The sequence below is a fragment of the Rana temporaria genome, chromosome 13, assembly GCF_905171775.1.
Source record: "Rana temporaria chromosome 13, aRanTem1.1, whole genome shotgun sequence".
In the NCBI taxonomy this organism is placed as follows: Eukaryota; Metazoa; Chordata; class Amphibia; order Anura; family Ranidae; genus Rana; species Rana temporaria.
This window is the reverse complement of record NC_053501.1, coordinates 29,491,342-29,515,801: the sequence shown is the minus strand read 5'-3', so window position 1 is coordinate 29,515,801 and position 24,460 is coordinate 29,491,342. Positions and strand designations below refer to the sequence as shown.

The following is a 24,460-nucleotide window of genomic DNA, read 5'->3' as shown; positions in this document are numbered from 1 at the left end:
TCACAACCTTGCCATGCAGTAACACATGTTGCATTGCGCTCAATTACCAACACACCTTGCGCACCTCAACACATGATGATAATGCACTATAATGTATTGTGGAGCACTGGGGGGAATTTACTAAAACTGGAGCAGCTGTGCATAGTAATTATCCAGCTTCTATCTTCAGCGTGTTCAATTGAGCTTTAAAAATGAAAGCTCAAAACTGATTGGTTGCTATGCACAGCTGCTTTGGATTCTAGTTTCTCCAGTCTTAGTAAATTCTTCTTTGTGTTGCAAAAAATAGTATATGCGCGTTTTTATGGTGTGGTTTGCTGTGTTGCACAGCCCATTAAAATGAGTTCAACACATGTTAACATATGCCAATGCACTACCAAAGGCCCCTTTCACACGGGCCTTCTGATCAGGTCCCCCTGTTTTTCTAGCGGACCTGATTGGACACTCCATTCACCTCCTATGGAGCGGCGGATGTTGGTGACGTCATTTGTGTGCGCAGCCTTATAGCATTAGAGTGTGCACTCCTGAGCACAAGCACCCATGCATGTGTTATAATAGGGCAGTGCATGGTGATAGTAGTTTTTTATTTTAATTATTTTTAATATTTTTTTACACTATTTAGTATTTATTTTTTTACAATTCAGGAGCACCATTGGGGAGCTTTGGTGAAATATCAGGGGTCTAAACAGAGAGAAAGGGACACTGAGGACAGAGCTTCCCCAGTCTTTCTCTGCAGCCTCAGCTGCACTTGAATGGGAACTGCTCTTTAAAGCGGAGGTTCACCCAAAAATCCACTTTTTGAAATTAGCTGTAGCATACTGCTAACATCTGCAGTATGCTGTTTTTTTTTGTTTTTTTTTACTCGTACTTATCGTTATATGAGCCCTTGTTTTCCGGCTCCGAGCGGGGAATCCTGCGGGGAATGGGCATTTCTAAGCGAAGAGGAGTTGATTGACGGCTGCTAAGGCACGTCTTGGCCTCCGTTTAATCTTCAACTGCCATAATTCTGCACATGTGATCAGTTATGACACCAGCCATTGGATGGTTTGACAGTTTGGTTGAGAGCACAACCAATGTGACAGTTGGCATTCCCGGCTTGCCAGGAATGTAACTGCTTTTTCAAACTGTTAAATTGATGGGTTTACTTCCACTTTAAGGATGCTGGAAAGTTCATTTTGAGGGTGAACCTCCACTTTAAGTGGCTTCCTGTTCATTCACAAACTGAAATGGTGTGCTATGCTTCAGTTAAGAATAAACGCAGGAGCGAACGCTCACGGTGTTCATTCATTCATCCATCCTGAAACCTCCCCTGCAGCAGCCAGGAGAGGAGAGAAGCTGGCAGCACTAACTGGGTGCCAAGAAGCAGGGGGAATCAGCATCGTTAAGGGTGATTAGGGGGTGCCCAGGCACACTGTGGGCGCACGCCTATGGGTGACATGTCTGCTGATGATCGATCCTGTTCTTGAAATCCAGACAGATGGTGACCCTATTTTCAATCCGTCTGGAGCATGGCATTGGATGAAAACGGACAGGCGGTCGGTTTTCAGCCGATCTCCCCATAGCTCTATTTGTGTGGGGGGACGAGACAGGACATCCATTTGTTTGGGTACAGCTTCGCCCGACCACGCAATTGTCAGTTAAAGCAACACAAAAAATGGCCTGGTCATTAAGGGGGCAAATCCTTCCTGGGCTGAAGTGGCTAAGTCTCTCAAGGTTTACATCTATTTTAGAACAGCAATGCATAATGTAATTTTCTACTAGATGAGCAGAAAATTGTCCCCTCTAATAAACTACATCTTGACATTCTTTCTTTTTATTTATTTTTTTATTTTTCAGTGTTAAAAATAAAAAATTGTAACGCAAAGCTTAGGAAGTGGTCTTTGTTCCTTGTTGGTTTGGTACCCTTCTAGTTTTGAAGGGTGTGGCATCTATCTTGGAATGACTTGGAGCAGCAACAAGCAAGTAGCAGTTGGTAAATAAAGATGGATATTCTTTTGTTTTCCCCGATGCTCGTTATACTCCACTTACCCAGCGAGCTTCCTAGGGAGTGGCAGCTGTTTCTTATGTTAGGCACTCTATCAGGGGCTAGACAGCTTTGATTCAGTAAAGCATTGTTGGGGAAGGGGGGGGTAATGCATTCTTGTTGAATTCTCAGTAGGATTAACTTTTCATATGCCAAGAGGGCAGCAGTGTCTCTCAAGACTTACACCATATAAAGAACAAAGCTACATTCGTTCAGCCCATGCATGTGACACTCGGTCATAAAGGGTGTGTTTTGTATACAGCAAACACTCGTGCACATGGTGTTCTGAATTTAACTGCTATGTTCTGTTTACAGAGACTTACGTACTGACGGACCTGAGATCCATTTTTTTTTTTTTTTTTTTTTGTGCCCCTTTCTCTTTTCGGGCACAATCACGTTTTCTGGTTTTAGGTCATTTATGGTACAAACTTTCAAAAAAGTTTAACTTAAGGAATTTTTTAAATGAGATCATAAAATGATTTCCCCCTTTTTACCACCTGACTTTTAAGCTTAAGTACCGGTGACCTTTTTAAAATCAAGTGATATTTTACTTTCGTAATTACCTTCATTTTATATTTACACATCTTTTGCTTTCTGTTCAGGGTCTGCTTGGTTTCCTGATCTTTAAAAAAAAAATGGAAAAAGCTACAACAAACTATAAACTTGATACTCCTACAGGAAGAATACTATAGGATAACCGAAGGGGGGGGGGGGGTGAAGGATCAGCTCCAACAAAGACTCGATTGTTCTTGGACGTTTTCATCTCTTTAATCTGCGTCGTGTCTATTGTGGAAGTCTTTGTGGGCTAAATCCTTAGTTCTTCGTTTTTTTCTTATGAATAGGCCCCTTAAGACATAAGTGATGAAGAAACTTGCGCAGTGGTACCACAAGATCTTTGGTTGGAAAATAACATCATTTTGATCTCACCGGAATTTGATGCCAGCTGTCAGTACTTTATATTACAAGTTTTACTTTACTTGGGCAAAATCTGCTTGTAAAATTTTTATAAAAACTGCCCCTGATGTGCCGACTTCAGAACAAAAGATCGAACGACTGCCTGTCTTTAGATTGGTTGATTGCAAATTGCTTGTACTATTCCTGAATTTTATTCTTAAGACAAGTGATCTTGTTTTAAAAAGTGTTTTGCCCGATGCTTTGAAGGGTTGTAGTTTTTGACCTTCGCACCAGGTAAAGCCAAGAGAAGGAACTTGCCCCTGGTTTTGCCTAATTTATTCCCCCAGCTGTTCTACAACATATGGGGGCAAATCCACAAAAAACCTGCCTAACTTAACTTTCAGCAGTTAAGTTACACTGGCAGAAAATTTCTACCTAAGTGCCCGATCCACAAAGCACTTACCTAGAAATTTTCGGCTGTGTAACTTAAGTGCCTCCGTCGCAAGGCGGTCTTCTCATCCAGGGGGCGATGACAATTTAAATGAGGCGCGCTCCCGCGCCGGACGTTCTGCGCATGCGTGTGACGTCATTTTCCCCCGACGGGCAGCGCGTGAAATTACGTTACGTCGGGCTTTGTGGATTGCAACGGGACAATAAAGTTGCGTCGGGAAAAAAAAAAGTTACACGGCGAAAAATAAAATTTGAAATTTAAAAAAAATAGCGGCGATCGAAAAAAAGGTATGTTTTTACAAGGTGTTACTAGTTTACACCTTGTAAAAGCATCCCTAATTTTACACATGCAAAACGTAACTTACGCAGAAAACACAAAGCTAAAAAGCTTTGTGGATCTGCCTAAGTACTCATTTGCATACGCAAAGCGGAATTTCGACTCGAAATGCCCCCAGCGGCGGATGCGGTACTGCATCTTAAGATCTGACAGTGTAAGTGTCTTACAGATGTCAGATCTGCTGCCTATCTTTGGAAAAATCCTTTTGAGGATCAGTTCCAAAGATAGGCACAGGGATACGCAGGCTGAACAGCAGTTCCGCCTGCGTATCTCCTTTGAGGATTTGGCCCATTAACTTTATATTTGTTTTATAGGTTCATTCAATTCTATTCTATTCTCTTCATAAATTACATAATTATATTATTTCAATCAACTTAATTTCTCAATTACTTGTCGTCAAATAGCTGCCATGAAGCTATGATTATGACACTTCATGTTCCATAATCTTCTCCTACAATCCGCTAGGTCAAGGATCTCCAAACTACGGCCCTCCAGCTGTTGCGGAACTACACATCTCATGAGGCATTGTAAAACTCTGATGTTCAGACATGACTAGGCATGATGGGAATTGTAGTTCCTGAACAACTTGAGGGTCGTAATTTGGAGACCACTGCGCTAAGTTATCCATTTTCATTTACATTTATAAGAGTTACTTTCCTGAATGATTAAGCCTTTTTCTACTATACTATTGTACATGTTCTGGTAATGGAATATCTATTTCTATTATATTATTGTATATTCTCTGTTAATGGAATTTTGTTGATGATAATTATAAAATTCAATAAAATATTTGAAACAGAAAAAAAAAAAAGTATTTTGCCCAAACTTTATCATGCTAATGCTTTTTACAAAATTGGTGCAAAAATCACTTTCAAAATCCCATTTCACTTTCTATTGTCATTTCGTAAATAACTTCACAGCTAAACAAGAACACGCCGGGTAGCGCTCTCAGCCGAGCACTAATCGGGAATCGGTCGGCTGCTTGTTTTGCCCCATGCTTGTTCGACAGAAGCCAGCCAAAACGGCCGACTTTTGTTGGATCGGCTGCCATACACATGGGCTAAATGTTGGACGGTTGTTATTGAACCGGCCGATGTCAACTGGCATTTAACTCATGTGTTAGCCCAGTGGTCTTCAAACTGTGGCCCTATGCTTGCCTTTTATCTGGCCCTTGAAGCACTATTCCTTCCAATGACACCAACAATGGGGTACTAATCTTCCTACTGATACCAATGATGGGGCACTATTCCTCCCCTAATAATAAATATGGGGTACTACTCCTGCCCAAATACTAAACATGGACATTATTCTTCCCACCGGCCCCCTAAGTTCTGAATGACATTAAACTGGCCCTTTGGCTCGCACAGGGATCTGCAAATTATCTAAACAATCTAACACTACCCTCCTCCCAGACTGTGTGACTATGCTGCTATATATCTGCAGTCACAAACTTGCAGTGAAATAATTGCTTCTCTGTTTAATTAGTAAAAGCAGCTATCATTTAATTGCTGCCAGGTAGCTAATGATGGGTAGTTAATGATCCTAAAAATAAATCCCCAAAACATCAGCGATCCACCTCCGTGTTTCACAGTAGGAATGGTGTACCTTTCATCATAGGCTTTGTTGACTCTCCAAATGTAGCGTTTATGGTTGTGGCCAAAAAGCTCAATTTTGGTCTCATCACTCCGAATGACTTTGTGCCAGAAGGTTTGAGGCTTGTCTCTGTGCTGTTTGGCATATTGTAAGCGGGATACTTTGTGGCATTTGCATAGTAATGGCTTTCTTGCGACTCGACCATGCAGCCCATCTTTCTTCAAGTGCCTCCTTATTGTGCATCTTGAAACGACCACACCACATGTTTTCAGAGAGTCCTGTATTTCACCTGAAGTTATTTGTGTTTTTTTTCTTTGCATCCCGAACAATTTTCCTGGCAGTTGTGGCTAAAATTTTAGTTGTTCTACCTGACCGTGGTTTGGTTTCAACAGAACCCCTCATTTTCCACTTCTTGATTTAGAGTTTTAACACTGCTGATTGGCATTCTCAATTCCTTGGATATCTTTTTTTTATATCCCTTTCCTGTTTTATACAGTTAAAATGACCTTTTCCCGCAGATCCTTTGACAATTCTTTTGCTTTTCCCATGACTCAGAATCCAGAAACGTCAGTGCAGCACTGGATGAAAGATGCAAGGGTTTGTCAGGAGTCCGAAAACTCATTGACCTTTTATACACACACAACTACAAGTCCCATGAGGCATTGTAAAACTCTGACATTCAGCCCTGGTTCACACTGGGTACGATTTGGAACGATTTGAGATGCGATTTGACATGTCAAATCGCATCTCAAATCGGCGGCAATTGTCGTCAATGGCACTGTCCTAATCAGTGCGACGCCGCATCTGCATTTCAAAAAGTAGTTCCTGTACTACTTTTTTCGATTTCGGGCCGCGATTTACATTAAATTGCGGCCGAAATCGTGGCAAAATCGCAGCCGCGAAATCGCGGTAAAATCGCGCATTTTACCGCGATTTTGAATTCACAGCAGTGTGAACCTAGGCTCACAGACATGACTAGGATGGGAATTGTAGTTCCTGAACAACTGGAGGGCCGTAGTTTGAGAACCCCTGTTCTAGCCTATGCTACATGTGTCAAACACGAGGCTCGTAGGCTGAATCTGGCACGCCAGGCAATTTCATGTGGCCCTTGAACCTATCCTGCAGCTGCGGCACCCCGCTCGTCTCCGCTCCACCTTGTCTCAGCAGTCGGAAGCATAGAGGACGACAGAACTCCTCTGCCAGATCCTTCTCTGTGCAGCTGCAGAGAGGCTTGTCTCTGCCTCGTCTCCCCCATCTCGGCAGTTGACAGCAGAGAGGAGGACAGAACTCCTCCTACAAGTTGCACCTTTCTGTTGAGCCGCAATACCGCCTCATCTCCGCCTCCCCTGGTCTCGGCATTCAGCAGACTCTGGTAGCTTGCCCCAGCCCTCCTCTGGTCCTCCTCCAGAACCTGCACTTTCTGATTCTTGGCTCCGCCCTCAGCTTCTACCCGGCAGCAGCTGAAGGTAAAGGGACGGTGGGAGATTCTTGACTTTTGATGGGGGGTGCTCTGAGACATCTAATCTTGCGGATATAAAGGCCCTTTGAGGACAAGCATAATGCTGATGTGGCCGGCGATGGAATAGCGTTTGACACCCCCTGGCCTATGCTTTGTTGTGTCCCCTCCTCTGCCATCAAATATTTGGCCAGCACACTTTTTGTATGTTAGTGCTGAAGTTTTACTTTTTAACAGGGTTCATTTTTCTTCTCTCTGAAAATCTTTTAACTAAATATTCTCGCTTGTCTCCCAAGTCTGTTGTTGATTAGTAAATTGCCTATAGATGTGTAAAAGTACTTGCACTGCAAAATGTAAATGGGGAAAAAGAACTTCTCCATATGTCACTGTGAAAAATGACAATGGCAGAAGTAATACATTGGACATCTGCTCAGAATTCTACATTCACTATGCATTAAGGATCAGATGTTGCAAAACATACAGTGTATTATTTATCTCTGTGCGTGACGCAGTTTGACTTCTCAACACGCTGGCCGCCTCTGTGTGCGTTCTAAATCACCAGCCGACATAACAGAGTACCATGCTGGGCTGGATGGTGAATGCATATTGAGCTGAGCAATTGAGGCTCGAGGATCTGTAATCGGAACATATAATTGTTCATAAATTATACTGAGGAGGGTTAAATCAATGCAACTTAACTTTCACTTTCTTCTTTAAAGCCCAATTAAACTTATCATTTAAATCCTCTAAATACATACCAGGTACATCAAAACAAATGTTTTCCAGTGTCCTTGGAAATCTGTGTCACCTAAGTAGGAAAACCTGTCCCCTGCCAGCATTCTGCAGAGGACAGTTGCACTTTGCAATGGAAGCAGTTGTCTCTCTGCAGAGGTGAAACACGCCCCTTGCTGAGCTAAAGCTCTCCAATCAGCAGTGAGTATGAGCTTTCATTTTCATCCTCTGCTGCACCACAGGGCTGCTCATCTCCTGCAGCTTTTTGTCTACATGTAGTCCAGTGGTGTCTGATGGTGGCAACCGTAGACCATCAATGCCTGCATATCATGCGCTGAAATAGCTGCTTGTTTGTCCTACTGAACACATGGAGGCACAACATATAACTGGGCATGCCTGAAAAAGGACCTCCAATTATTTTAATGAGAACTGAAAATTCAGGATGTACCGTACTTGGTGGAAACCAAAATTGATGTTTAAAAAAAATATATACTGTATTTATCGGGGTATTGCGTGCTCCGGTGTATAGCGCGCACCCCTAAAGTGGACCCGACATTCCTGTAAAAAAAGATTTTAGTACTTACAGTTTTGGTGTCTTGCGCGGCGGCCTCGTCGGGTCCGGCGTCCGTCTGCGGCTTCGGGTGTCCTCTTCGTCGGGTCCGGCGTCCTTCTGCGGCGTCCTCCCCACTCGATCCCCGCTTTCCCGCGCCGAGTTTGAATACTGCGCCGGCATATACCGAGCGCAGTACACTCGCGTATAGTCGGGCAGGCTCGGCTACTCTCGCGCTCACGTCCTGTACGTCCAGGACGTGAGCGCGAGAGGAGCCGAGCCTGCCCGACTATACACGAGTGTACTGCGCTCTGTATATGCCGGCGCAGTATTCAAACTCGGCGCGGGAAAGCGGGTATCGGCGTATATCGCGCACCCACGATTTTGCCCTGATTTTCAGGGCAAAAAAGTGCGTGGTATACGCCGATAAATACGGTAGATAGAGATAGATAGATATATTGTATTTGACTTTTGTTTAATTAACCAATTCACCCCCTTAATGACCAGGCCATTCTTTGCGATTCGGCACTGCGTCGCTTTAACGGTGCGCAGGCGCCGAATAGAGCCGAGCTTCTTTCGGGAAGTCGTGACACGCTGTATGCGCCGTCGTTTAGCATGTCAATCAATTGGCATGTCAATAGGAACGCCCACTCCCGCGGGATTCCCTACCCGGAAGCCGCGGTGAATTCTAAGGATAAACGCTATCTACGGTTATAAAAAAAAAAAAAGACGGTCAGTGTAATTTTATTTGCAGAACTGGGCTGGAGAGTTGTGTGTTTTTTTTTATTTTTTATGTATTCGGTTCATCAAAGCATCAGGGTAGCAAAAGGAAGACCGCATGTTACAGGACCAAATGATGTACAAAAATGCTCATAAGTACTTTTGATGACTTGAAATGCCTTCAAAAAAACTTTTAAAAGTTTGATTTAAAAGCAATTATTATTTATTTATTTTTAAATACTGGAGGGATTAGAACCCTCTCTCCGTGTTTTTTTTTTATTTTTTTATTGCTGTCTGTGCCCCCATTAAGAAGATTCATCCTCTCTATTTGTCCCGTTTTCCATTATCATTTGAAAGTCAAATAAAATCCCAAATTTTGTGTTGTCCTCAGAAAAGTAATAGAGGTGAAATCTTCCAATGGAGACACTAGTTCCGGTGACCTGGGCGTCCCCAAGGAATTGCCTTAATTTGCAGGGATTTCTTCTCACTTCCTGTTTGGCTGTGGGACAGGAAGTGAAGGAAAATCTCCGCAATGGGACACAGATGGCAAGAAAATCTGACAGGTGTTATAACCATCCCTTGTTCTATCCAAAATAAGGGGGGGGGGGGGGTTTGCCTATAGTTGTGCTTTAAGCCCTGGTTCACACTGGTGCGGCTTTGAACTCGCACTAGACACAGTTCCTAATATTCTCAAAGTCTTTCTACTTGACTGAAACATAACTTTTTTCTTTTTACATTTTCAGGTGAGTACATAAAGACCTGGCGGCCCCGTTACTTTCTCCTCAAGACAGACGGTACTTTTATTGGTTACAAAGAGCGTCCGCAAGATGTTGACCAGTTAGAAACCCCTTTGAACAATTTCTCCGTAGCCAGTAAGTACTACTTTTTGCCTTTTTTTTTATATCTTTAAAACGCCAATGCAGAATTCTACTTATTTTTAAAGTAAATCTTTCACAACCCTGGGCACTTGTAATTGAGCGTAGGGTGCTTGTAAAGGTCGGGATAGAGGGGGGAGCAAAAGCAGGGATTGCATTAAATGAAAATTGCATGTGGATGTGATCAGTGGATTGCAGGATGGAAGGAGCTGATTATGGGGTGCAATCTTGTTGAAGATCTTTGGGTGGCAGGGGATTGGATTACAGACCGCCCATCATAAAGTGCTGGGCAAACTGTTGGCACTGTGTAAATCCTGAATAATTAGAATTAAAGGAGTTGTAAAGGCAGAAGTTTTTTTTAGCTTAATGAGCTAATAAAACCTTCTGTTTGTAGCAGCCCCCTCCCCCAGCACCCCCCAATTACTTTCCTGAGCCCCATCTTTCTCCAGCGATGTCCACGAGTGTTTTAGCTGTCCGGGACACTCCTGATTGGCTGAGCCCCTTGCAACGGTGCCATTGGCTCCCGTAGCTGTCAGTCAGCTAATTAGGGGAGAGAGGGGGCGGGCCGGCTCGGGCTCCGTGTCTAAATGGATACACAGAGCTCTGACTCTGCTCAGGTTCCCCTATAGTGAGCTGCAGATTGTCGGGGTACTCGATGGAGGGACGGTCCAGGAGCAGCAAAGAGGGACCCGAGAAGAGGAGGATCATGGCTACTCTGTGCAAAACCAACTGCACAGAGGAGGTAGGTATAAAATGTTTGTCATTTAAAAAAAATTAACCTTTACAATCACTCAGGAGTTGGGTGGGGGTCAGTGGGGTAGCTATAAAGGTGCGGCCCGCACTCGGGTGACACCTGCGGCGCATCATTTATCTGTGCAATGTGCGGAGCTGAGCCACACTGCACACATGAAGTGGTCTGGGATAAATCTGACCCGCTACGCCTATGACTGCCTGCTGCAGGCTGCTGAGGTAGCTCGATGTCATATTAACCCCCAACACACAGCACACAAAGCTACTCCGGGTCACAATGCCCCAGAGGGCAGCGCTGCAAACACCACCCGTCCCATCTCTCCTGACCAATTAAAGCGATCACAGGCGTGACCAGCAGCACTTTCGGCCAATTGGAGTAAGAGATTGAGAAAGATGTCCACTGCCCAGCAGTATCGCTAAAAGAGAGGGTGGGAGCGGGTGAAGTGTATGGCAGCTTTACTGTCCCGGTGGCAGCAACTTCTAAAGCCAAGACTGCACACCCTCTGTAAGTTGTAGCTGCTCTTGGGCAGCAGCCCCTCTGTACTCTCTTCTGCCCTTTTGCTATATAGATAACTCTTGAGCCTTGCCCCCTGTACACCGCAAGCATTTGAACTCTGCACCCTGTACGTAGCACCCTCCTGAGCCTTGCACACAGGATACATCGCACTTCTGTACCCTGCCCCCTGTGCGTGGCACACTCCAGAGTCCCCCCCCCCCGTCTGCATTGGCATTTACCTGCACACACCCATGCAAAAGGTAAACTGCTTCGTACAAGCATTCACTTACATTACAGGCTATACGTGGCACCTGCTTCTCCCTGGGCTCAGAAAAATACCTGCCTTTTTACTCCCAGCTATTTTTATGTCTCATCGTCCACGCTCAGAACATTAGGGGTGTTTCACCAGGTTCCAGTATATCCCAAGTCCCATTACTCATGCTGGGCACTGAGGTAGAAGCCTGTCCTGACTCGTTTAGCTTAATGAGCTAATAAAACCTTCTGTTTGTAGCAGCCCCCTCCCCCAGCACCCCCCAATTACTTTCCTGAGCCCCATCTTTCTCCAGCGATGTCCACGAGTGTTTTAGCTGTCCGGGACACTCCTGATTGGCTGAGACACTGCGGAAGAAGCCTGTCCTGACTCGTTGTCTACAATAAAGAGAGGGGGAAATAATCTCAAAGGCCACACACCATCGTGGCTGGGCGAAACGTGTCAGGAGTGTGGCCCGGACAGAGCCAGACTGAGGCTGCTCTCATTAATGAGACAATCGTGGTGTGTGACATTTGAGGCTCTTCTTTTCTCCATACCTCATCGTCCATGTACACAAGTTTTTAAAGTGCCATCTATCCAGTGCCCAGGGCAAAGATTTCAAATTGCCCCCCCCCCCCTCTTCATTATGTGCAACCTTTTGAGGAGGAGGGGGAGAGAGAGCACAGCCTGCACCTCCTTCCAGCGCTCTCCTCCTCTCCTTCCAGCTTGTCTCTGATAGGAGTAGTGATGCTGCTGTCACTACTCCTGTCAGCCTTATTTAGAAGGAACTTGTGGCGCATCCATGCATTCATCCATTGGTCCCGAGCATGCTTTATAATAATGGCTGCTCACCCAACTCTACAGTTTTTAAAATCCAGTGGCAACGTGCTATTTGATGGAAGGGGTTAAGCTTTTTGGTGCAGCTATCGCCTCCTTCCTCTGGCTTTCCTCCTATTCTTCTTTCTCCACATCCACAGCGAAGTTTCCTACTTTTGTTTCTGGTGCATACACTCCGTAGCACAGCGGGACAGCCAACAATCCCAATGCCATGTTATCCCACTTTGTTTTTTTGGCTGCCGCGTGAACAGTCTAGGAAACAGTCCTGTTATGTATTTGCTTGGAAAGCGCGTGTCAAATAGATTTCTGAACTGGTTGAAGAATGTGTTTACAAGGCGGACGTGTTTTTCATCGCAGAAAAAGTCCACCAAAGAATGTGCTTATTTAACTTTTCATTTTGCTGTATTTGGACTGCGCCGGGTAAACTGTACAGTGCGAGTTATGAAATTCAGATCATTAAAGCTGAACTCCAGGCAACCATGAAATGCAAAGATTTAGAGATCTACATCTATAAAGCCAGTTTACCTGACACAGGATTTGTATTTCTGTTTATCCAGTCATGAGATGTGCACTGCTCTGCCGCACAGCACAGCCCTGTTTCTCATGACCGGAGAGCTGATTTTCCTGTGCTGCCCTTCAGGAGCATTTATGGGTCTTGCTGCTCCCCCAGCCCGAGACAGGAAAAGCAGCTCAACTCCTTGTCACTGTGCTCTTTTCTCCTATCAGCGTGCACATGGGCCCTGCAGCACAGATTCTTAGAATTCTAATGCTGCTAATTCCTCCCCAGTCTGAGCTCTGCTGTACAGGGTAATGCAAGATGCCCAAACCAAGTCAAATTTGGTTTAAAAAGTATTCATTTAAAATGTTAAAGGGGTGGTTCCCCCTTAAAAACAACTTTTTCTTATTCCACTGCCCCCCCACATTCCATCACGATTAAGGCTCTTATTTTTTTCATGCTGTACATACCTTAGTACAGCATATTCACCCGTGCATCCGGGTTGCGAGTCCCGCGGGAGTGGGCGTTGCTCACATGCTGGTGATTGACGTTTTGCCTAAAAACGAGCTCCCCCCGTCGCGTAAGCCGCGTCACAGTTGGCGAAAGGAGCCGAACGGCGAGTCGGCGCTATACTGCGCATGCGCATCGCCGTTCGGCTCCTTTCGCCAATAGTGACGCGGCTTACGCGACGGGGGAGCTCGTTTTTGGGCAAAACGTCAATCACCAGCATGTGAGGAACGCCCACTCCCGCGGGACTCGCAACCCGGATGCACAGGTGAATATGCTGTACTAAGGTATGTACAGCATGAAAAAAAAAATAAGAGCCTTAATCGTGATGGAATGTGGGGGGGCAGTGGAATAAGAAAGTCGTTTTTAAGGGGGAACCACCGCTTTAATTATGTAATATTAATATAGAGGTGTATTCATTTTGTATCTTATATCTTCTATGCCGAGAGTTCAGCTTTTACCTATAGCAGTTGGCAAGTTTTAAATAAAGTTGCTTTTTCGAAAGTCTTCTGAGGAGGTAAGGAAAGGATTGGTTTTTCTGTGTGATAAAAAAATCAAAAGACTCTTGTTTTTCTGCTGTATGACCAGCAGTGTCTACCCAGCAGTAGGCTGTGTAATGCTGCGTACACACCATCACTTTATGTGATGAAAAAAAATGAAATTTTCTGTGAAGTAAAAAACAACGTTTTTGAAACTTCAATTTTCAAAGACGAAGTTGCCTACACACCATCGTTTTTTCACAATGTTCTAGCAAAGCGAGGTTACGTTCACCACTTTTTTCCATTGAAGCTCGCTTCATAACTAGCTTCTGGGCATGCGCAGGTGTAAAAATGTCGTTTTTTGCTACACAAGGTCAATTTCTGTGAAGTAAAAAACGACGTTTTGAAAAACGACACATAACATTGAAGCATGCTTCAATTTTTTTTTGTCGTTTTTCACAAGACATAAAACAACGTTTTCCCCCACACACGGTCATTTAAAGTGACGTTTTTAAAAACGTCGTTTTTTTTTCATCACACAAAGTGATGGTGTGTACGGGGCATTAGATCCCATAGATAGGTTCCTGTGTGGAAGGTAGACGCCCCAAGTGGCCAGGGTTTATTTTATGTTTGATTTTGTTTATGCTGTTTGGATGCTTGCACTTGTTTCCAGCAAGATGGAAGAATAAACCAAAATCTTTGTTTTCAACCGTCTTCGACTGCCAGTCTGTATAAATTCAGTGTGTAGTGAACCCATCCAAGGGGGTCACACACCCCGCTACCGAGCTAACCCATATATATTGATGCTCTTCCAGTAGGGGGCACTTGTGTGCCACGGCGGCTCACTCCCACTGTGATCCTACACAGCGGGAGCCCAGTGGTGGGTACCGTGTACTTGATGTCCTCCAGCACCCGCCTATGTAAACAAGGCTCCCCCTAGTAAAAGCACCTCCCACACACTGTAGTAAAACACTGGCTAGGCACACAGTTAACCCTTTGATCGCCTCTGATGTTAACCCCTTCCCAGCCAGTGTCATTGGTACAGTGACAGTGCATATTTTTAGCGCTGGTCACTGTATTTGTGTCACCGGTCCCCAAATAGTGTCAGAGCGTCCTCTGCATAATCGCAGTCCTGCTATAAGTCGCTGTTCGTCACCATTACTAGTAAAACAAAAAAAAATCCCATAATTTGAACTGTTGAGCAAACCAATCAATATACACTCATTGGGATTTTTTTGACCAAAAATATATATCGGGATACATGCTGTGAGGGGAAAAAAGTATTTGATCCCCCTGCCGATTTTGTACATTTGTCCACTGACAAAGAAATGATCAGTTTATAATTATAATTTTAATGGTAGGTTTATTTTAAGTCAGACAAAATAACACAAAAATCCCAAACGCATTTTAAAAAGTTTTACGAATTGATTTGCATTTTAATGAGTGAAATAAGTATTTGACCCCTTCGCAAAACATGACTTGGTCCTTGGTGGCAAAACCCTTGTTGGCAATCAGAGGTCAGACGTTTCTTGTAGTTGGCCTCCTGGTTTGCATACATCTCAGGAGGGATTTTGTCCCACTCCTCTCTACAGATCCTCTCTGAGTCATTTAAGATTTCAAGGCTGACGTTTGGTAACTCGAACTTTCAGCTCCCTCCACATATTTTCTATGGGATTGAGGTCTGGAGACTGGTAGGCCACTGCCTTGAGACCATTGACAAGATTCTCCTGTGTAGTTCTGGGGTCATTCCTCACCGTTCTCATGATCCTTGAAACTCCACGAGGAGAGATCTTGCATGGAGCCCCCAGACCAAGTGAGATTGACATTTATTTTGTGTTTCTTCCATTTGTGAATAATCGCACCAACTGTTGTCACCCTCTCACCAAGCTGCTTGGCGATAGTCATGTAGCCCATTCCAGCTGTGTGTAGGTCTACAATCTTATTCCTGACATCCTTGGACAGCTCTTTGGTCTTGGCCATGGTGGAGAGATTGGAATCTGATTGATTGCTTCTGTGGACAGGTGTCTTTTATACAGGTAACAAGCTGAGATTAGGAGCACTCCCTAAAGAGTTCTCTTAATCTCAGCTCATAACCTGTATAAAAGACACCTGGGAGCCAGAAATCTTGCTGATTGATAGGGGGCCAAATACTTATTTCACGCATTAACCTCTTCCCACCTGGTCAATGGACAATTGACGTTCAGGAAGTGGTTGTGAAATCCTGACTGGAAGTCTATTGACGTCCTTCCCGGATTTCATGCCGGCGCGCGCCCGTGGGGGCGCGCAGCACGGCGATCGGTGATGCGGGGTGTCAGTCTGATCAGCCGTGTCCAACCACGGCTGATCACGATGTAAACAGGAAGAGACGTTGATCGGCTCTTCCTCACTCTCATCTGACAGACGCGAGTATAGGAGAGCCAATCGGTGGCTCTCCTGACAGGGGGGGTTTGCGCTGATTGTTTATCAGCGTAGCCCCCCCTCAGATTCCAACACTGGACCACCAGGGAGTGCCCCCCGGTGCTCAATAGAGCAAGAAAAAAAAAAACACAAAAAAAAAAACACAATCTATGCCAATCAGTGCCCACAAATGGGCACTGACTGGCAACATGGGCACTGGCTGGAATGATGCCCAGCAATGCCATCAGTGCCACCCCACAGTGTCCATCAGTGCCACCCAGTGTCCATCAGTGCCACCTCTTAGTGCCCATCTATGCCCAGTGCCCACCCATCAGTGCCGCCCATGAGTGCCCATCAGTGCCGCCTATCAGTGCCCATCAGTGCAGCATACCAGCGCCGCTCATCGGTGCCCATCAGTGCCGCCATATCAGTGCCCATCAGTGCCGCCATATCAGTGCCCATAATTGAAGAAGAAAGCGTACTTATTTACCCAAAAAAATAACAGGAAAAAATAAATTTTTTCAAAAATTTCGGTCTTTTTTTAGTTTTTGCGCAAAAAATAAAAATCGCAGAGGTGATCAAATGCCACCAAAAGAAAGCTCTATTTGTGGGGAAAGAAGGACGTCAATTACGTTTGGGTACAGTGTAGCATGACCGTGCAATTGCCATTCTAAGTGCGACAGTGCTGAAAGCTGAAAATTGGCTTGTACAGGAAGGTGCGTAAGTGCCTGGTATGGAAGTGGTTAAAATGCAAATCTATTTATAACTTTTTTGAAATGCCTTTTTTTTTTTTATATATATATATATATATATATATATATATATATATATATATATATATATATATATATATATATATATATTTTTGTCGTTATTCTGCCTCTCGCTGTTAAAATAAACCTACCATTAAAACTATAGACGGATCATTTCTTTGTCAGTGGGCAAATGTACAAAATCAGCAGGGGATCAAATATTTTTTTCCCTCACTGTATTGGCCTAAATTTCTGAAGAAATTTGTATTTATTTTTTTTTTTTTTATTTGGATGTTTTATAGCAGAAAGTAAAAAATATTTATTTTATTTTCTATGTTTATTTATTTATTTTTTTATGGTGCAAGAAAAAAAAAATTGGGCCACTCCCTACTGGACTGGCATCATTTCAATCCGGGTATGGGCAGTATTGGGCCCTGTACACAGCATTTATCCTCTTGTTACAGACCACAAAACCAAGCTAGCAAGTCATCAAATTGCTCATTTGCAAGAGTTAAAAAACTGCTTTTGTAGATTAGTCCTCATCATGGGACTGTCAGCACTTCTCTGTATATGAAAGTGCCTAAGGGGATAAGAAAGTTGGATGCCACATTTTTGTGTAGGAAGCACGCAGTTTTTTCACTGAAATCTACGCTCTTGATACATACACAATGGGCCAGATTCACGTAGCCCGGGCGCAGCGTAACGTAACCGATTTAGGTTACACCGCCGCAAATTTTCTGTCTAAGTGCCCGATCCACAAAGCACTTACCTGGAAATTTGCGGCGGTGTATCCTAAATCCGTCCGGCGCAAGGCGGGCCAATTCAAATGGGGCGGGTACCATTTAAATTAGGCGCGCTCCCGCGCCGGACGTACTGCGCATGCTCCCGATGCAAATTTCCCGACGTACTTTGCGCGAAATTACGACGCGCCGACGTTTTGTGAATCGCAACGTGAAAAAAAAACTTGCGCCGGGAAAAAAAAATAAAAAAAAAATTCAAAAGCGACGCGGAAAGACGGGTATACTTTTACATGGTGTACTAATTTTACACTTTTGTAAAAGGTGCCCTATCTTTTCGACGGCAAACTAACACTTGCGGCGACGTAACGACGGGAAAAAGTTTCGTGGATCGCCGTAACTGCTAATTTGCATACCCGACGCTGGTTTACGACGCAAACTCCCCCCAGCGGGAGATCCGACACTTTAAGATCCGACAGTGTAAAACTATTACACCTGTCGGATCTTAGGGATATCTATGCGTAACTGATTCTATGAATCAGTCGCATAGATAGAAACAGGGATACGACGGCGTAGATACGCCGTCGTATCCCTTTTGTGAATCTGGCCCTATATTACTAAAAGTATTGGGACGCCTGCCCTTATACGCACATCAGCTTTAATGGCGTCTTAGTTCAATATTGAGTTGGCCCACCCTTTGCTCCTATAACAGCTGCAACTCTTCTGGGAAGGCCGTTCACAAGGTTTAGGAGTGTGTCTATGGGAATGTTTGATCATTCTTCCAGAAGCGCATTTGTGGGGTCAGGAACGAGAAGGCCTGTCTCGTGTCTCCGCTCTAATTCATCCCAAAGGTGTTCTATCGGGTTGAGGTCAGGACTCTGTGAAGGCCAATTAATCTCCCCCCACCTCAAACTCGCCTATCCATGTCTTTATGGACCTTGCTTTGTGCACTGGTGTGCAGTCATGTTGGAACAGGAAGGGGCCGTCCCCAAACTGTTCCCACAAAGTTGGGAACATGAACTTGTCCAAAATGTCTTGGTATGCTGACGCCTTCATTGGAACTAAGGGGCCAACCCAACCCCTAAAAAAAACGGCCCCACAACGTAATCAAAGCAAGGTCCATAAAGACATGGATGAGTGGGTTTTGGGTGGAGGAACTTGACTGGCCTGCACAGAGTCCTGACCTCAACCCGATAGAACACCTTTGGGATGAATTGGAGCGGAGACTGCAAGCCAGGCCTTCTCATCCAACATCAGTGCCTGACCTTACAAATGCGCTTCTGGGAGAATAGTCAAACATTCCCATAGACTAGAAGCTGTTATAGCTGAAAAGGGTGGGCCAACTCATCACTGAACCCTACGAACTAAGACTGGGATGCCATTAAAGGTCATGTAAAGGCAGGCGTCCCAATACTTTTGATGATATAGTGTATGTGCTACTACCAGCAGCATATTGGCCTTGTTGCTGCTTTCACCAATTCCTATACATATGAACCGAATGCCATTTAGCAACACAGTCTCCATGCTGCTGTCACAACTTCCCATACATGTATACCTTCCATTGCTCCGTAGTGCAGTGTCCTGTATGTAAATCATTTGCACTTCAGCAACACCATGTCCCCAACATTCTTCTGACACTCGCTCTCCATATTAAACATCCGCATCGGTAGAATATTGTCCCTGTCACTGATGTCTGTCACTTCTTCCTCCACATAGTACGTCCCATCTCCTGCTCAACAGCAGATTGTCCCTGTCACTGTGGTTTGTCACTTCTTCCTACACATAGAGCTAGATTCACGTAGCTCTTACATCGGCGTATCTATAGATACGCCGCGTAAGTAGAACGTTGCGCCGTCGTATCTATGCGTGCCTTTCTGGGAGCTAGATACGCCTGAATTCTAGCTTCCTCCGACCGACGTAAGTGTTAGTACGCCGTCGTATCTAGGGTGCATATTTACACTGGCCGCTAGGGGTGCTTCTGTAGATTTACACATAGACTATGTTAATGACCTAGATACGCCGATTCACGAACGTACTTGCGCCCACTACGCCGTTTACGTAAGGCTTACGTCCGGCGTAACGTTACCCCTGCTATATGAGGCGCAGCCAATGTTAAAGTATGGACGTCGGAACAGCCGTCAAATTTTACGTCATTTACGTAAGTGGTACGTGAATGGGGCTGTGCGTAGGTTACGTTCACGTCGAAAGCATTGAGCCGACGTATCTTAGGGAGTATATATGAGACGTGACTCTGAGCATGCGCGGATCGTTAGTGAAAAAGTTTACATGGGGTCACGGCTAATTTGTATACAACACGCCCACTACCTTCCACATTTGAATTAGGCGGGCTTACGCCTGCGTAGTTGCACTACGCCGGCGCAACGTACGGCGCCAGATCTTTGTGAATAATGGTCTGGGCACCCTATTTTACGTTGGCGTAGCACATATGAGATGCGCTACGCCGGCCAAACTATACGCTGAGCTACGTGAATCTAGCTCATAGTACGTACCATCTCCTGCTCAACAGCATATTGTCCCGGTCACTGAGGTCTGTTGTTACACAATTTGTATCCTCTCCTGCTCAAAAGAATATTGTCTCTGTCTCTGCTTCATATATCTATCTTCTGCTCAACAACATATTGGGCCAGATTCAAGAAGCACTTGCGCCCGCGCAACCATAGGTTGCGCGGTGCAAGGGCTTACTTGCTCCGGTGTAACGAGTGCTCCTGATTCAGGAACCTTGTTACACCGAATGCAGCCTAGGATGTAACAAACATAAGCCTCCTTATGCCTTCACATCCCAGGCTGCATTCTTGTGTTGGCCGCTAGGGGGCGCGGCCATTGTGATCGGCGTATAGTATGCAAATTGCATACTACCACCGATTCACAAAAGTTGCGCGGGCCCTGGGCACGCAAGGTACGGAGTTTCTGTACGGAAACTTTAGCGCAAGGTTGCTCCTGCTAATAGCAGGGGCAGCCAATGCTAAAGTATAGCTGCGCTTCCCGCTCGTGAAATTTAAATTTCACGTCGGTTACGTAAGTGATTCGTGAATGGCGCTGGACGCCATTCACGTTCACTTAGAAGCAAATGACGTCCTTGCGACGTCATTTGCCGCAATGCACGTCGGGAAAGTTTCCCGACGGAGCATGCGCTGTTCGCTCGGCGCGGGAGCGCGCCTAATTTAAATGATTCCCGCCCCCGGCGGGATCATTTACATTAGGAGCCCTTACGCAGGGCTAATTAGCATTGCGCCCGCGCAATTTACGGAGCTAATGCTCCGCGAATCGCGGGCAAAACGAAATATTTGCGTGGGCGCAGAGAAAAATCATTGCTCTTTGCCCACGCAAATATTGCCCCGATTTACCTGAATCTGGGCCATTGTCCCTGTCACTGATGTCTGTCACTACTTCCCACACATATGTACCATCTCTTGCTCTACAGCAAATTGTCCTCGTCACTGAGGTCGGTCACTACACAATTTTGTATCCTCTCCTGGTGAGCAGCATATTGCTCCTGTCATTTACGCCTGTCACTGCTTCCTACACATATGCACCAGCTCCTGTGCAACAGCAACTATGTGTTGCTATACTTTCTAATTCACCATTACTTATTGGAAAGTTGACCTATACTTTCATCATAACTTTCCTTTGTGTATGTCTCGCCCTTCTTTCGTAATCTTTTGGAGTTGTTCATCTCTTTGATGCCAGTCACAACACTAATACTGAACCATTGACCCCCTTCTTGCCTAAAGAGGATTGGGGGGGGGAAGCTGATGTTTTAGAAGAGCTGATCTTGAACAAAGATCTCGCTGTTGGTTTGCCATTACTCTTGTTGACAATGTTATGGTGAGGAGAAAATTCTCACTTTTTACATAATTCAATAGAGTACATGTCAGCATTGCAAAACGATAGGAAAAGTATGTCTTGCTGGACTCCCTCATGTGACTTAAAGTCAAGCCAAGGATCTTGTGTTCTCTGGCTACTACCAGTTTTAACTGTTTCTGATTTGTACAGTTACTGGCCAGGGAACTAGTATTTTGAGGAGATGGTTAGTAATGGACAGCATCCCTAATATCTCTCAGTATATGTTTCCTTAACTGGTTGCCGACCAGCCGCCACAGTTCTACGGCGGCAGGTCGGCTCTCCTGCGCGAGAGCCCCCGTAGCTCTACGTCGGCGAAGCGCCCACTAGGGGCGCGCGCCCCCCGCTCGCTCCTGACTCCCACGCCCGGCGGTCGCGATCACCGCTAGGCACCAGCGATCACTTACACAGCTCCCGGTCCTGTCGGGGGAGAAATGCCTGACCGTCTGTCCATACAATGTATGAACAGCGATCAGTCATTTCCCCTAGTGAGTCCACCCTCCCCCCTACAGTTAGAACACACCCAAGGAACATACTTGACCCCTTACCCGCCCCCTAGTGTTAACCCCTTCCCTGCCAGTGTCATTTTTATAGTAATCAATGCATTTTTATAGCACTGATCGCTATAAAAATGCCAATGGTCCCAAAAATGTCAAAAGTGTCCGAAGTGTCCGCCATAATGTCGCAGTACCGAAAAAAAATCGCCGCCGTTACTAGTAAAAAAAAAATATTAATAAAAATGCCATAAAACGAACCCCTATTTTGTAAACGCTAAAAACTTTTGCGCGAACCAATCAATAAATGCTTATTTCCATATTTTTCGTAAAAAAAAAAAAAAATGTAGAAGAATTCGTATCGGCCTAAACTGAGGAAAAAAATATTTTTTATATATATATTTTTGGGGGATATTTATTATAGTAAAAAGTAAAAAATATTCATTTTTTTTTCAAAATTGTCGCTTTATTTTTGTTTATATCGCAAAAACTAAAAACCGCAGAGGTGATCAAATACCACCAAAAGAAAGCTCTATTTGCGGGAAAAAAAGGATGCCAATTTTGTTTGGGAGCCACGTCGCACGACTGCGCAATTGTCAGTTAAAGCGACGCAGTGCCGAATCGCAAAAAATGCTCTGGTCTTTGACCAGCAATATGGTCCGCAGGTTAAGTGGTTAAAGGAGGAACTGTAGTCTTTTCAGTTTCAAGACCCTATTGGGGTAAAAAAACACCATGCATAAAAGGTGAATTGCAGTAGAAAAGCTCTTCTACTCGCCTCCTCAGCAGGCCTATTTCTTCTAGCTCCCCTCTGTTCCAGCGCTGCAACCTCTATAAAATTCTTCAACATTCGACACTTGCAGGAGTGTCAGATGCCTGTTGCCCACCCATTATGTGCCATGGTCTTATCCTTCTGTGTCTACACTACAGGACTCAACGGTGACATAGGGGTCAGCGAATGGAACCACAGCATGGGATGCGGCATCTGACCCTGAGACTGTAGCACTGGAACGGAGGAAGAGGAAAACACTTGCAAGGGGTTTTTATTATACTGCTGCAAATTTTTTTTTAAATGATTAAAGGGGTTGTAAAGGCAGAAGGTTTTTTTTTTTTATCTTGGGGCGTTCTATGCATTAAGACAAAAAGCCTTTTGTGTGTAGCAGCACCCCTAATACTTACCTGAGGTCCCTCTCTGTCCAGCGATGTCCACGAATGTCTCGGCCGTCCCAGATTCTCCTTCCTGATTGGCTGAGACACAGCAGCGGTGTCATTGGCTCCTGCTGCTGTCAATCAAAGTCAGCTAGCCAATCAGGGGACAGAGGCTTGCAGCTCTGTGTCTGAATAGGCACAGGGAGCTGTGACTCGGCTTGAGTGCCCCCATAGCAAGCTGCTTGCGGTGCGGGCACTTAACAGAAGGGAGGGGCCATTTCACAGAATAGGGACCAAAGAAGAGGAGGATCCAGGCTGCTCTGTGCAAATCCACTGAAACAGAGCTGGTAAGTATAACATATTTGTTTTATTTATTGGAGAAAAAAAACGAGCTTTTACAACCCCTTATAAAAGCTGACTTTTAATAATCACAACACTATCTCTTACACAGGTACGCCAGTATGCTCTGTGGTAGAGAGAGGGTACAGCTGCCAGTGGTTGTGCCATAAGTTCAGAAAACGTGCTTCATAGTAAACCTGGAAGTGGTCTTTACTCACCAAAACAGTAAGGCCTCATACACACAGATGGTTTGAAGCATAAAAATCTTTATAACATCCCGGCATTTTTCTGCGCCCGTGGAGCTGCAGGTGGCACATGCACCCGGACATAGAAGAGAATAGCTGAACTTTGATATATGCTGATGCTTTTTGCATTGGCGTACACGCATATGCACGCATGACGCATTCCCAGAGATTCTCAGCTGCTTGGGCATAGGAAAACACCAGGACTTGACGTTAGAGATTCTTATGCCTCAAAATGTCCATGTTCCCAAGACCATAAAAATACAATGTTGGTTTTCTCAATTTCTGTATCTTTTTCATTTTACGTTTTTACATTTGTAGTCTTGATAATGGGTGACTCTTGGTAATTTTTTTTTTTTGGTGGGAAACTTTTTAGTGTTTTCTTAAAATGTAAAAGCTAAAAAAAAAAAAAAAAAAAAGTTTTTATTTAAATTTTTATAAAATGTATTTAAAAATGTTTTCTTCTTTTATTATCAATTAGCATTAGTCAATACTAACATAGACATTAAACTGAGACAAATCTATGTTTACACTTCCTTGGCTGGGTGTTTTTGCACCAAGCCGGTCTATAGAATATAATGGCCATCACCAAAGGAGAACTCTGCAGCCATTATTATGATGAGGCCCAATGTGTGTATGCCAACTGCACAGGACTCAATGTCAAGCTTTGTATCCCTAATGCCCCCTACACACGATCGTAAATTCCGACAGCAAAAGTCAGATGTGAGCTTTTGAACGGAAATTCCGACCGTGTGTAGGCTCCATCGGAGTTTTGCTGTCTGAATTTCCACCCAAAAAAAGATTGAGAGCGGGTTCTCAAATTTTCAGACGGAAAAAATTCCTATTGGAAAATCCGACCGCCTGTAGCAATTCCGGCACACAAAATTCTGACGCATGCTCGGAAGCATTGAACTTCATTTTCTCGGCTTGTCGTAGTGTTGTACTTTTGTGTTACCGTGTGTATGCAATCCAAGCTTGAGTGGAATTCCGTCGGGAAAAACTATCTAAGGTTTTTCTGACGGAAAATCCAATCGTGTGTACGCGGCATAA

At 44.7% G+C, this 24,460-nt stretch overlaps 1 protein-coding gene across 1 annotated transcript in view; it reads left to right on the top strand.

Annotated features, from left to right (window-relative positions):
• The window catches only part of AKT1 (AKT serine/threonine kinase 1), a 187,900-nt gene that overhangs the window by 94,356 nt on the left and 69,084 nt on the right, over positions 1-24,460 (top strand). The window contains exon 3 of the mRNA XM_040332369.1: positions 9,496-9,624. Within this exon, the coding sequence (XP_040188303.1) occupies positions 9,496-9,624 (129 nt within the window). The remainder of the gene's footprint in view (positions 1-9,495; positions 9,625-24,460) is intronic.